The sequence below is a fragment of the Berghia stephanieae genome, chromosome 1 (genome assembly GCF_034508935.2).
Source record: "Berghia stephanieae isolate SIO BIC M18660-M18661 chromosome 1, UCSD_Bste_1.3, whole genome shotgun sequence".
Taxonomy (NCBI): domain Eukaryota; kingdom Metazoa; phylum Mollusca; class Gastropoda; order Nudibranchia; family Aeolidiidae; genus Berghia; species Berghia stephanieae.
In genome coordinates, this window is record NC_088360.1 from 118,365,970 (window position 1) to 118,378,469 (window position 12,500).

A 12,500-nucleotide genomic window follows, 5' to 3' on the forward strand; every position below is an offset into this window, starting at 1 on the left:
AACAATTTTTTTAAAGTGTCACCTCTCCCTTGGTAAATCAAGAAGGAACATGAAATGCATTGAGTGGACGGCTAATTCATAAGATGCTCTAACATGATTTAAAATTGCTGATTTATGGGATATCATGTCAAAATTAAACTTTCGAACATTTAAAAGGCAAAGCATTCATTTTATCTTTAAAAAAACAAACAAATTAACCTGGTTGCGGTCAAGTTCCATTAACAAATTTTTGGTAGCGTAAAGAGTAGGATGGGCCCATGGGGATGGTTCTTGCCAGTGTCTGTTTAAATCAAATCCCATTAAGGAACATCTGGAAAGAGTAAGATGATTTTATGTATTCAGCAGAGTGGTGAGTAATTATTTTAAAAAGTACTTCTAAAGGGTTTTTAATTAGAGCTAAATCTCACATATCCGAAACAGTTGAATCACAAGTTGAAGTTTCATTCCTGATGGTTTGTCTGTCAGGTTTTGCAATTGAAAGCGTGATGATGGCATATCTCCTGAGACAAAATGGTTTACTTCTGTGTTAAATTCAGTGTTAAGTCACCGAAAGTTCACCTTATAGGGGTCAATAAACTTCAATTTCCGTCCACCTAACAGTTTGATGCAAACACATAGGAATGTAAGAAAAAATTCTCAAGTTAAAAAACCCCCATAAAACCTTAATCAAAGCCTATTTTGTGGTAGCATATGTGTGTGTGTGTGTGTGTGTGTGTGTGTGTGTGATAGTGTGAGTGCATCTGTGTGTGTGTGTGTGTGTGTGTGTGTATGTTTGAGCGTGTATGTGTGTTTAACGATGTGGGATATAAAATTATCTATTTAACTTTGGGAATCCAGAATGAGAGGTGGTGTTGGAAATCAACAAAACTGATGAGTCATACCTGTAGTTTCCAAGATAAACTCCATCTGGATTCAGCATGGGCACAATTTTGAACACAAGATGTTCTCGCAGTATCTTGGCTATTGGGTGATTGCTAACCAGGAAGTCAATCACCCCTGTGGAATAAAAGATTAAACAATTCAATTATGGTTAATTTAAGATTTTAGGTTCATTATTCGGTGTGTCTATGTCCATGTGTGTGCAAAATGAGAGATATGGTTTTAAACGTTTGAAGATCAAGAAAAATGATGGAGTTGATAAGGCACTATGCTGCAATGCGAGGGACTCATTTCAAATGCCTCATTTCAAGCACTTTCACTTGAACTTGAACAATATGCGTCATGACTTTTCTAACATTGCACATTTCTTTATGAATCGTTTACACATACAGGCATGCTAAAGCAATAATATCATACTAAGCTGGACGAAGGAGCTAAATTTAAAACAAAAATCAAAATCAAAACAGTTAAATTTAAAAATCAGACTCTTTATCTTGAGGAACCAAGGAGAAAAATTACTGGCAATTGATGAGCGGTCCCAAATATTATGAAGAAGTGCTCAAAGCATTTTATCTAAAATGTGACATTTCATAAAATCAGAAACTAACAGACCCTTAAGAACTTTTATAAACATCTAGCACACAAATCATAGGCATTTTGAAAGGCTATTCCAAAGGGTTGGTATGTTTCAAGAAAACGAATCTCCACTTCATAATATGTGAAGCAACAGCTTTCAATTAGATGACAATGCACTATAGTGCCATGATGCCGTTTCAAGATTCATCACATTTATTACAACATTGATAAATATTGCTCGTTTTCCCCTGGGACTATAAACTATTTTGTTTTATTTAAACTGACCTTGACAAACAAATGAAGAGGGAGTCTCCCCTGGATGGACTCTAGCCGTGATGAGAACAGTTTTCAATTTGCTGCCCTCAGCGGCAGACAAGTCTGGACTGGCTATTGTTAACAAATCCAGCCTCCTTTGTTGCTGGTCAAAGAGTATATTACAATGTATGCAATGTTTAAAATTATCTTTTAGCATTTAAAATTGATAATGCATGTTTTATTTAATGTTTGTTAAATAAATAAAAAAGGGAAAATCATTCATTCATTTTAAAATCAAATCAACACAGAATTTCTATCACGATTTCAAGACATTACAGACTTTACCAAAATCTTACCATGGTATTGTATCATATCATCATCATTTCTATTTGTTTTTCTTAAAATTTTACCGATGTTGATTTAAGTCCAAAACGTTTCATGTTTAGGTATTGTTTCAATTAATATCCATTCTAATCTATCATTTACTGTTAGGAGTTCAAATTTTGGTGTGGACAATATAACTATTTCTTAATTCAGAAAAGTGAATGGAGCAGGCACTTATGTTGGTAACAACAAGAGATGAAGTGAATAGATAAGTGCCAGAAGACAAAAGAGAATAAAAATCTTTCGTCGGTTGATGGGGTTTGAACCCGCGACCTTATTGGTATGACAACTCCGCCTGGCCGGTGAGAGCGTGACTCTACTGTATGAGCTATCCACGAACCCAAAAAAATTCGTATCAAACTCAGGTCATTCATTGCTAGATCCCTCTCTCACCGACTACTGGAGGTAGCGGGTACAACACACACAACCACAGCGAAGTTAGTAGGCCAGCAGTTAAGCTTAATAGCCAATATTCTCAATACAAACATATAACATAGAAACAATTGAGACATTGAGTATGCTCCGGTATATGGGGTGAATTTTTAATTCAGAAAAGTGAATGGAGCAGGCACTTATGTTGGTAACAACAAGAGATGAAGTGAATAGAAAAATGCCTGAAGATAATAGAGACTAAAAATTTTCGGAAGTTGATGGGGTTTGAACCCACGACCTTATTGGTACGACAACTCCGCCTGGCCGGTGAGAGCGTGAGTCTACTGTATGAGCTATCCACGAACCCCAAAAAATTTGTATCAAACTCAGGTCATTCATTGCTAGATCCCTCTCTCACCGACTACTGGAGGTAGCGGGTACAACACACACAACCACAGCAAAGTTAGTAGGCCAGCAGTTAAGCTTAATAGCCAATATTCTCAACACAAACATATAACATAGAAACAATTGAGACATTGAGTATGCTCCGGTATATGGGGTGAATTTTTAATTCAGAAAAGTGAATGGAGCAGGCACTTATGTTGGTAACAACAAGAGATGAAGTGAATAGAAAAGTGCCAGAAGACAATAGAGAATAAAAATTTCTCGGCGGTTGATGGGGTTTGAACCTGCGACCTTATTGGTACGACAACTCCGCCTGGCCGGTGAGAGCGTGACTCTACTGTATGAGCTATCCACGAACCCCAAAAAATTCGTATCAAACTCAGGTCATTCATTGCTAGATCCCTCTGTTATATGTTTGTGTTGAGAATATTGGCTATTAAGCTTAACTGCTGGCCTACTAACTTCGCGGTGGTTGTGTGTGTTGTACCCGCTACCTGCAGTAGTCGGTGAGAGAGGGATCTAGCAATGAATGACCTGAGTTTGATACAAATTTTTTTGGGTTCGTGGTTAGCTCATACGGTAGAGTCACGTTCTCACCGGCCAGGCGGAGTTGTCGTACCAATAAAGTCGCGGGTTCAAACCCCATCAACCGCCGACAATTTTTTATTCTCTTGTCTTCTGGCACTTTTCTATTCACTTCATCTCTAACTATTTCTTACTACTTTAGAGTTCTAAAGATTTAGTTTCTTGTCAACTCATCATTAATGAAAGGAAGTCAAAGTAAATTCTGCCATCTTTTAAATGGTTGGAAATAACCAGTGTAATGAATTGCAATTGCAATAAGTAGTTTTAAAAACTAGACTATCTATTTTAAATTTTTTTAATATGAAAAGAGAGAAAATGTTTCGCACTTACCACTGTCAAACAAAGGAGTTCTCTGTTGAAGAAATCATAATTACGTTTTTCCAAATTGTCAAGATAATTTTGAAGTCGAGTATAGGAGTATGGGTAACAGTAAGCAAACTGATACACTTCATCCTCTTGGTCAAATATAAATGCAAACGACATGACGTAATTCTTTCGATGGTCGGGACAACGATAATAGTATACATACTTCGCAGGAATTCGAACCCTAGAGGAAAAAACCAAATCCAAAAACAAACAAAATGATTAAACATTCTTAACGAAACTAAGATTAAATTTGCATCACAACTGTGATTGAATTGAAGAAAATATGAGTAAATAAGTTATAGAGATATTGTCTCATAAATAACTGCTTTTGTAATGTTGAACAAAAACCTCACATTAACGTATTTGTCTAAGATTTATTTTTATGATGAATGAGTCAAGGAACACAATATAACTATGAAATGAATAATCCAGAAGTCTTTACCTGACCATAAAAAAATAGCAAAAAAAAGTAAATAAATAAAATGTGTATTTGTCCCCAAGGGAGATTTGTCTTTAGGGTCTTTTTCAAGGGAAGACTGGGATAACTCAAGAGTCAGCTGTAGAGCAGTGCTGCAAAAACAAAGCTAGGGCAATGTGAATTTCTCAAGACTACAAAATGTGAAGGAGAGTCAAAGTCAGTATCTCCAGGGTAAGAAGCAAAGACTATTCTCCTATGTGGCACGCTACCCCACAATTTATATGAGTGAGTGTTGTTGGAATGTATGTTGTATCAAACTTCTCTTTAGTTTTTCTTATAAATTGCATACATAGTTGAATTTTAAAAAAAGCTCAAGAGTGAGTTGTACCATTTTGGTCTACTGGTTGACTTGATGAGTGGAGTCATGCCATCTCTGTATAAAGACTTCGTTTTACTGAAGTTGACAATGTTGAAAATGACTCTCTGAGGGAAAAAAAAACATAAAGCAATATCATAAAAGACTATTTTAAAAATAAAGTCTTTATGAAAAAAAACAAACTCAGCACAATTGTTTAGGCAACAAATGTATGTGCTACTAAAAATTTAATAAGAGCAGAAATATGAGCTGGCTATATAGCAATAGGATTATCTTGAAAATCGTTCACCTATATGGGCTGCTATCTTGTATATGTGGCATTAATGAGTGTTTAAAAAAAATTATACAAAGGAAAACAAATAGGTAAAAATCTGGGGAACTGATTAGCAGGGCTAATTCTAATGACACAAACATAGTCTTGGAGCAGCCTTCCAATATTATGGAGCTGAAGAATTGAGATACATAGCAGGTCTTATAATTAATTTGTGGGCTTAAGCTACAAAGAAGACAGGGGGACGCTTTGGCCTAAATGCTTGTTTCGTCTAAAAAGCAGTTATTCTGCTTCTCGAGTATCAAGCATATACATAACCACCACTGTATTTTGTCATTTTTAATTGAAACTATCATCCATTTTTTTTGGGTACTTGTTGGTCATCTGATACTGCTTACTTTGAATGATGTGGCCATTTAGAAAAAAAAAGAAGTAGAAAACGAAGAAGAGAAAGACAAAACCAAAGACGAAAGTGAATAATCTTGAGCATTTATAAAGAGCAATAGCACTAAACATGATTAAAGCGCATTGCAAGGTGTCCCTAGCCAACACCAACACTTAACATGCAGGACGAGGCATAAGATAAACAATTTGTATCTAATAATTCTTATTATCTGTTTATTTACAAATGCACACAACTTGAACCATCGTTACAGGAAGAACACTGATATTCAAAACAAATCTTGATCTCTCATGGATCAATTTTAATTTGTAAGTGCTCATTGTCAGCTTGGAGTGATGCAAATTGAAAATAAACGTGATACAAACTTGAAAGAAATGTATCTGTAAATTTGTTGATGAATAATTATGTGAAGAGTAAATGTGCAGTGAGATAAAATAGCCATATGATGGCATGATTCAATACAAGATGGGTAAGCGACATATCCTATTGAAGTTAATGCATTACAAAAAAAATATGCTGGAAAAACAAACAAACAATAAAAAATGAGAGGAAGAAATATAATTGAATAAGGAAGAAAATGAGGTGTATATAAACGAGCCTTTATATAGCGCAATATCCACTAAATGTGTTCAAAGCGCTTTACAAAGGGTCCATGACCAACAGCAACATGTAACATGTAGAATGAGACATGACGCCTGTGAGGTGATATTACAATTTTTCCAACAGAGACAACGCTGTTGAAGGCTAGTTACTCATTTTACACCTCAGTACAGTGAGAGAATGTGAGTAAAGAGTCTTTTCCAAGGACTCAACTATGCGCCGAGTGAAGCTTGAACCCAGGACCTTCCGTTCTGAAAGCGAGTGTCATACCACAAGACCACATAGGAGATGTTGAAAGGGACAATAGCTCTAATTGGTCTTTAAGACATTCCCTCAGTTTTCAAAAATTGTATGTTTCAATTACCTGATCTGCTCTAACATTTTCTACTGTGAAGTTGAACCAAACACGAAAACGAGGATTACATGTGTCAGGACGTATAAAAAGGTCATACTCTGTCTCTGTGATAAAATCCACCCGTCCCAAATTCCCTGCAAATATGAAAGAAGGATTGTGTTTGACAATGATTTTATCACCTAGTTTTATCTATTGAAGAGAAAGTTATGATTAAAACAAATAAGAAGAATGCTAAATGGGAGCTTTCAATTCCTTAAAATGATAATAATGATAATAACAATAATAATAATAATAATAATAATAATAATAATAATAATAATAATAATAATAATAATAATAATAATAATAATAATAATAATATTATTGGAGGTCTCGTTAGCTAAATAATAGAATACTCGCTTCACGAGCAAAGGGACCAAGATCAATCCTGGGTGTGATCAAGAGTTTTTTCTGACCCCTCTGCCCACCTAGCACTGCCTGGGTAGCTGGCTCAGTTAAATCTCGCAGTAGTTACTTTGTGATAGACTAGTGCCCTATCCTAGGAGTAGCAAGCAGTGGTGTATGCCTTGTCATGTAATAAGATCAAATGATGAAAGGATTGGTGACAATGATTGCTGCACATTATCCCCAGCGTCATGTCCTTTGGATAAGGCATTTCACAAATATTATTAAACTCAACTTAGTTGTACGTAGACATAGTCAGTAGACCATTTGTACCATATGAAATGGAAAACTGGTTGGTTGCAGGAATGACTTAAACACATTGAGCATGGCGAATTGCTAAAATGTCCGTAAAAAATGTTCATATAATGCTACAAAACAGGTTCTTCAACTGATGAGCTGTTGTGTACTTTGAATGGATAATCCAAACGTCAATCAGATAATTACACATTTTAAAAAGAAATGAAGAATTTAGAGGTGCATTGAACATGGTGAAACTCTGAAAAAGCCTTTTAATTCACATGTGATTGAGTCTCTGGGTTTAGTATTAGATCTGGCAAAATATACTCTGTGAAAGACTTGTTTCCTTAATGGAGTAACATGCACTTTTGAATGTTTATCTTATACAAAAGAAACCGTAATAAGCTCTATCTCCAGGGGCTTGATGGCCCTGATGGATTTCTCGATGGTAAAAAGTTTGCTGAATTGGTTGGCATTGTACCTTCACTGCCTCAAAAAAAAAGTTTACATATGAGATTAATCTATATTGACAACTCACCGCTTTCGAAACAAGCATCAAATATAAGATGGCCCCTCTTTGGTTTGCCATTGTAATTGGGAGGAACTACTGCAAATTTATTTACATTACCAACTACAGGTTCCTCAGTACTGTCTGTTTCACTACCTGTATTGTTTGAGAATGATAACATAGAAAATACTGTTTTACATGAATCAATATTTTAATTAAAAAGTTCCGGCATGTGGAACATGACCAAAAGAGCATGATCGGGTCAACAATGAGATGTGTGAAGATGAGCTGAACACTGCTTTTTCCTAAACTATACTCATGCGTAACAACTTTTTGACACCTCAAAACAACAAATAACAAAAATGAAATCTCAACTACAACAACAACAACAACCACAGCAAAGAAGAAATACATCCCCCCCACCCTTTACAATATGACTCCTTCTTTATTGAATAAATAGTTTAAAAGGTGAAACACATAACACTTGATAATCTAAATAATATCCAGCCCATGTCTGCATCAGATTATCTTCAATGAGACATTTTGGAAATAGGACTCTTTATAATATATAATAGAATTGAAGGAAAGTACCCCAATCCAATCCATGAAAATTTCCCCGTCCCCATCTTTCCGATTTGATCATTTGTTTGCATCTTGAACTCTATCAGCTTATCTGTCAGATTACTTTAATGAGAATAGTTCCATCCCCGTTCATTGTATTATTTACAGTTAGTTAAATATATTTCATAAAGTTCCATGAATCTCTCTCTCTCTCTCTCTCTCTCTCTCTCTCTCTCTCTCTCTCTATCTCTCTCTCTCTCTCTCTCACATACACACACACACACACACACACACACACACACACACTCTCTGTGTTGCTCGACTTCTATCTCAGTGCTCATGCAAATAATAGAAGTTACCATCAATAAACTACCTGTACTACTAAAGCCACCACCACATCATCATTACTACTATGACCATAGCAACCTCCACATCGTTATCAAAACTATAGCAATCACCACCACCTTTATATCATCATCCTCCTCCTCGTCATCATCGCTTCAACCACAACCATCACATCATCATCATTACTACCACTACCACAGCTACCACATCGTTATCAAAACTACAGCAACTGCCACCACCATCATCATCAATATCCTTATAGTCATCATCACTACCACTACTACATATCAACATCACCACTACAATCACAACCACCACGTCAACATCACCATCACTATACAACAACAGACACATCGTCACCGTCAACAAAATGCAAAATAATAATATAATTTTTTTTTTTTTAAATAAATGTTTAAAAATTAGTAAAATGTAGTTTATTTATATTTTGAGCCCAATCCTCTATACAATAAAGATCTAGACTTGAAGGTTACAACTGCAAATAACTGAAATAAATGATATCTACTAGTTGCAGTACTACTGCGAATAACAAATACGAACGCTATTTATTATTCGCAGTACTACTGCGAATAACGAAAACAACCGCTATAGACTATCCACAGTACTACTGCGAATAGAGGAAACATTATTCATAGTACTACTGTATTCGCAGTACTGAATGATGACAAAACAGAAGTGATGTATGTATGGACAGAAGATTTTGGAATGAGACGAAATTAAAAATATGAGAGGCTTCAATACATATTGCTGACAAGGTAAAAAATCTTGGAACATTCTTAGATTCAGAACTGTCAAGGGACTACCAAATTAAGATAATGATCCAATCATTAATCCATCAATTAAAAAAAAAATCGGAACTAATCAGCAGTTCCTTTCTGAGGTTGTTACCAAAGACGTGTCGTTTCTCTTTTATTTTTAACGTAGGACTAATATAATGCACTATTGTATTTTTGTATGTTTTTTTCCCAAAAATATAGTCAGGCAGCTGCATGAGGTCCAAAATAATGCTGCCAGATTGGTCTTTCAAAAGTAGAGGTTTGACTCTGTCAAACCTCTGATTCGAAGATTAAACTGGCTGACATTTGAGAAAAGGATCTGGAAAACATGGCCCCTCCCTACCTCACAGAACTCCCTAAGAAATATTTGATAACCCAATCATTGCATTCCTCCAATGACTACACCTGTTTGGCTGTCCCATGTATTCGTACAAAGATGGGAACAAGGTCCTTTTCTCATTTTGGTCTGTATGGAACACCATTCCACAGAGCATCCAGGAGCCCAAATCATTGTCTATGTTCAAGAAATCCTTGAAAGTGTGGCTCAGCAGTACGTCTTTGCTTCGTACCCAAAAGGTACTGAGTTCCAATACCTGTTGTGTTGAGCAAGTCACCTCCCCCTACCTCAGTTTGCTGCACTGCACTGCGGCTGACGCTTGGGTTATTCTAGTCTTCCCTTGGAATAGACCCTAAAGAAAAATTTTACTCATGGGATGAATAAAAGGAATTTCATTTTATTTTAATTCAAAACAATTCCTTTTTGATGTCATGTAATTTCTTTAAAATTATTTTGTGTTGATGTAAAGCTCCAAGAGCCTCATGTATGAGGATAAAGTGCACTATATAAGAGTTCATTACAATTCTTCTTCTTCTTCTTAGATCTTCTTAATATTATTATTATTACCAACATAGAAGCACTATGGACTATGGAGGTGCCAATCTATTTTGCATATTCTTATGGCTTTAGAGATTCAAACTTTGGCAATGTTATTCAGCTTTGGATTTCTCTCAGTGGAGAACCCTACTCAGGTTATTAGGTATTCTAAATCATCTTGAACAATTTGTAATAGCCTATTCGTGACAATATCATTATCGTGTATTATGAGATTATAGCAGACACTGGTAGATATACCAAAATCTGCATCGCCAAATCTCATTCTCTTAGTCAAAGTGTCTTAATTCAAAGTGCAATGAGTGAGTAAATCATTGGTAAAGACATTGTCCAAATAATAATAACGTAGTGCTTTTCTGCATCTACAGTGTTAGGGCAACTTAACAAGTCATTTATCTGCACCTCCGTTACACAAGTGCAATCCATATCTTTTGTTATCATTGCTGTGTTTCTGAATTTGGTCATCGTAAAAAAAGGATAAAAAAAAGATATATTATTACATCTGTATAACTATGTTACTCTATGTTACTAAAAAAAAAAAAAGAAAAAAAAAACAAAACAAAAAGCATTGATGGTGGGCAAACAAAATTTAAAACCACAAAATAAGAGTAGTATTAAAGGCAAAACAATTTTATTATAGAAAGACATGATTAAATATCACGTTTAGCCAAGCTGCTAGTTTTTAGTCTTGAAGGTACTTGATTGAATATCCAGTGAGGACAATTTTTTTTCAAAATATTTTTTATTTTATATTCTTTTATTGAAAAAAAATATTTTTACTTATTTACTTTTTTTTTTTTATCAATTATTATTATTATTATTATTATTATTTATTATTATTATTATTTTTTATTATTATTATTATTATATTATTATTATTATTATTATTATTATTACACAAACGGGTGCTTTCATCTCATATTTCCCCTCAATATTATTATTATTATTATTATTATTATTATTATTATTATTATTATTATTAAACAGGCATTTACACCGCCAACGGCAGTGCAGAAAAACAGCGTCATCTTGCTTTGTTTATACAGAGACAATGGTCAGATGGTTTAGAGTGTTCCTAGACTAAAAATTCCTTCCAGCAACAAAAAAAAAATTTAAAATGCAACAAAATTTTACACGTGCCATTTTCATGACTTAAAAAAAATAAATAAAAAAATAAAATAAAAAATAAAAATAATAATAATAATAATAATAATAATAATAATAATAATAATAATAATAATAATAATAATAATAAATAATAATAATAATAATAATAATAATAATAATAATAATTTAAAAAAAAATAAAATCTTACCTATACCCGATACTTCCAATGTGCTAGATGAAGAAGATTGTCAACTTCAATTTCTTTTCTTTTAAATCATAACTTAAACCCGATACACCAGTGTGGCAGGTGAAGAAGAATAATGTCTTAAAATGAAAATAAAAAAATAAAGAGAGAGAGAGAGAGAGAGAGAGAGAGAGAGAGAGAGAGAGAGAGAGAGAGAGAGAGAGAGAGAGAGAGAGAGAGAGAGAGAGAGAGTTTTAATTTAATTTCACGATCTCTCTCTCCCCTCCCTCTCTCTCTCTCTCTCTCTCTCTCTCTCTCTCTCTCTCTCTCTCTCTCTCTCTCTCTCACTCTCCTCCCCTCTCATCCCTTGCCAATATTTTCCAAAGTGGTACTTTGCTACAAATATTTATAAAATTTAAAAAAAAAAAACAAAAAAAAAAAAAACACCCAAAACAACAAAACAAAACAAAACAAAAAAAAAAAAACAACAACAAAAAAACAAAACCAAGGTGGTAGTCTCTGTGTAAACAAAGCAAGGTGGTGACAGTGATCTTGCTCCTTAATCAATGCCGAAAAACAACACCTAATAATAGATATAAGATATTAATTAATATTCTTCTTTTTAGACTTTTTTTAGTGGACGTAGAGTCTAACATGTTAGAAAGGAGACAGCCATGGATATATTATCAAACAGTCATATAATTCAACTTTGCAAAGTCTCATCTCATGTAGTTCCATATCTGAAGCAGACGTCGGAGGTCATCTTCCGCCAAGCTGATCTATCTCTTGCCAATTCTATTAAAGCAGCGCCACCTTTCTCAGCTTCATCTGTCCAAGTTCTTATCCCTTTCAAATACGTTATTCTTTGTCTTCCTCTTATTCTTTTTCCATTCATCTTTCCAGTCAAGGCGAGTATTTCCAAACCAGGGTGGCGGATAATGTGTCCTAAAAATTCCATTTGGCGTTTGATGATTTTTGTTATCAGTGATCTTTTTCTGTTTGCCATTTCTAAAATTTCTTCATTTCTTTTCCTTTCCATCCATGACACCCTCATCATTCTTCTGTAAAACCACATTTCCACTGCCTCCAGTCTTTTAACCATGGTCTTGTTTATGGTCCAGCTCTCACAACCATATAGCAGCACAGACAGTACATAGCAATCCAGGACTTTGATTTTTGTTTT

The 12,500-nt window shown here is 34.5% G+C and overlaps 1 protein-coding gene across 1 annotated transcript in view; it reads right to left on the bottom strand.

Annotated features, from left to right (window-relative positions):
* Nucleotides 1-12,500, bottom strand: part of LOC144965297 (cytosolic carboxypeptidase 6-like) — a 69,204-nt gene that overhangs the window by 55,403 nt on the left and 1,301 nt on the right. Inside the window, exons 2-8 of the mRNA XM_078900507.1 lie at nt 7,465-7,590; nt 6,255-6,379; nt 4,629-4,723; nt 3,787-4,003; nt 1,741-1,873; nt 882-996; nt 199-310 (exon numbers count right to left, since the gene is read on the bottom strand). Coding sequence (XP_078756633.1) covers nt 199-310; nt 882-996; nt 1,741-1,873; nt 3,787-4,003; nt 4,629-4,723; nt 6,255-6,379; nt 7,465-7,590 — 923 coding nt within the window. The remainder of the gene's footprint in view (nt 1-198; nt 311-881; nt 997-1,740; nt 1,874-3,786; nt 4,004-4,628; nt 4,724-6,254; nt 6,380-7,464; nt 7,591-12,500) is intronic.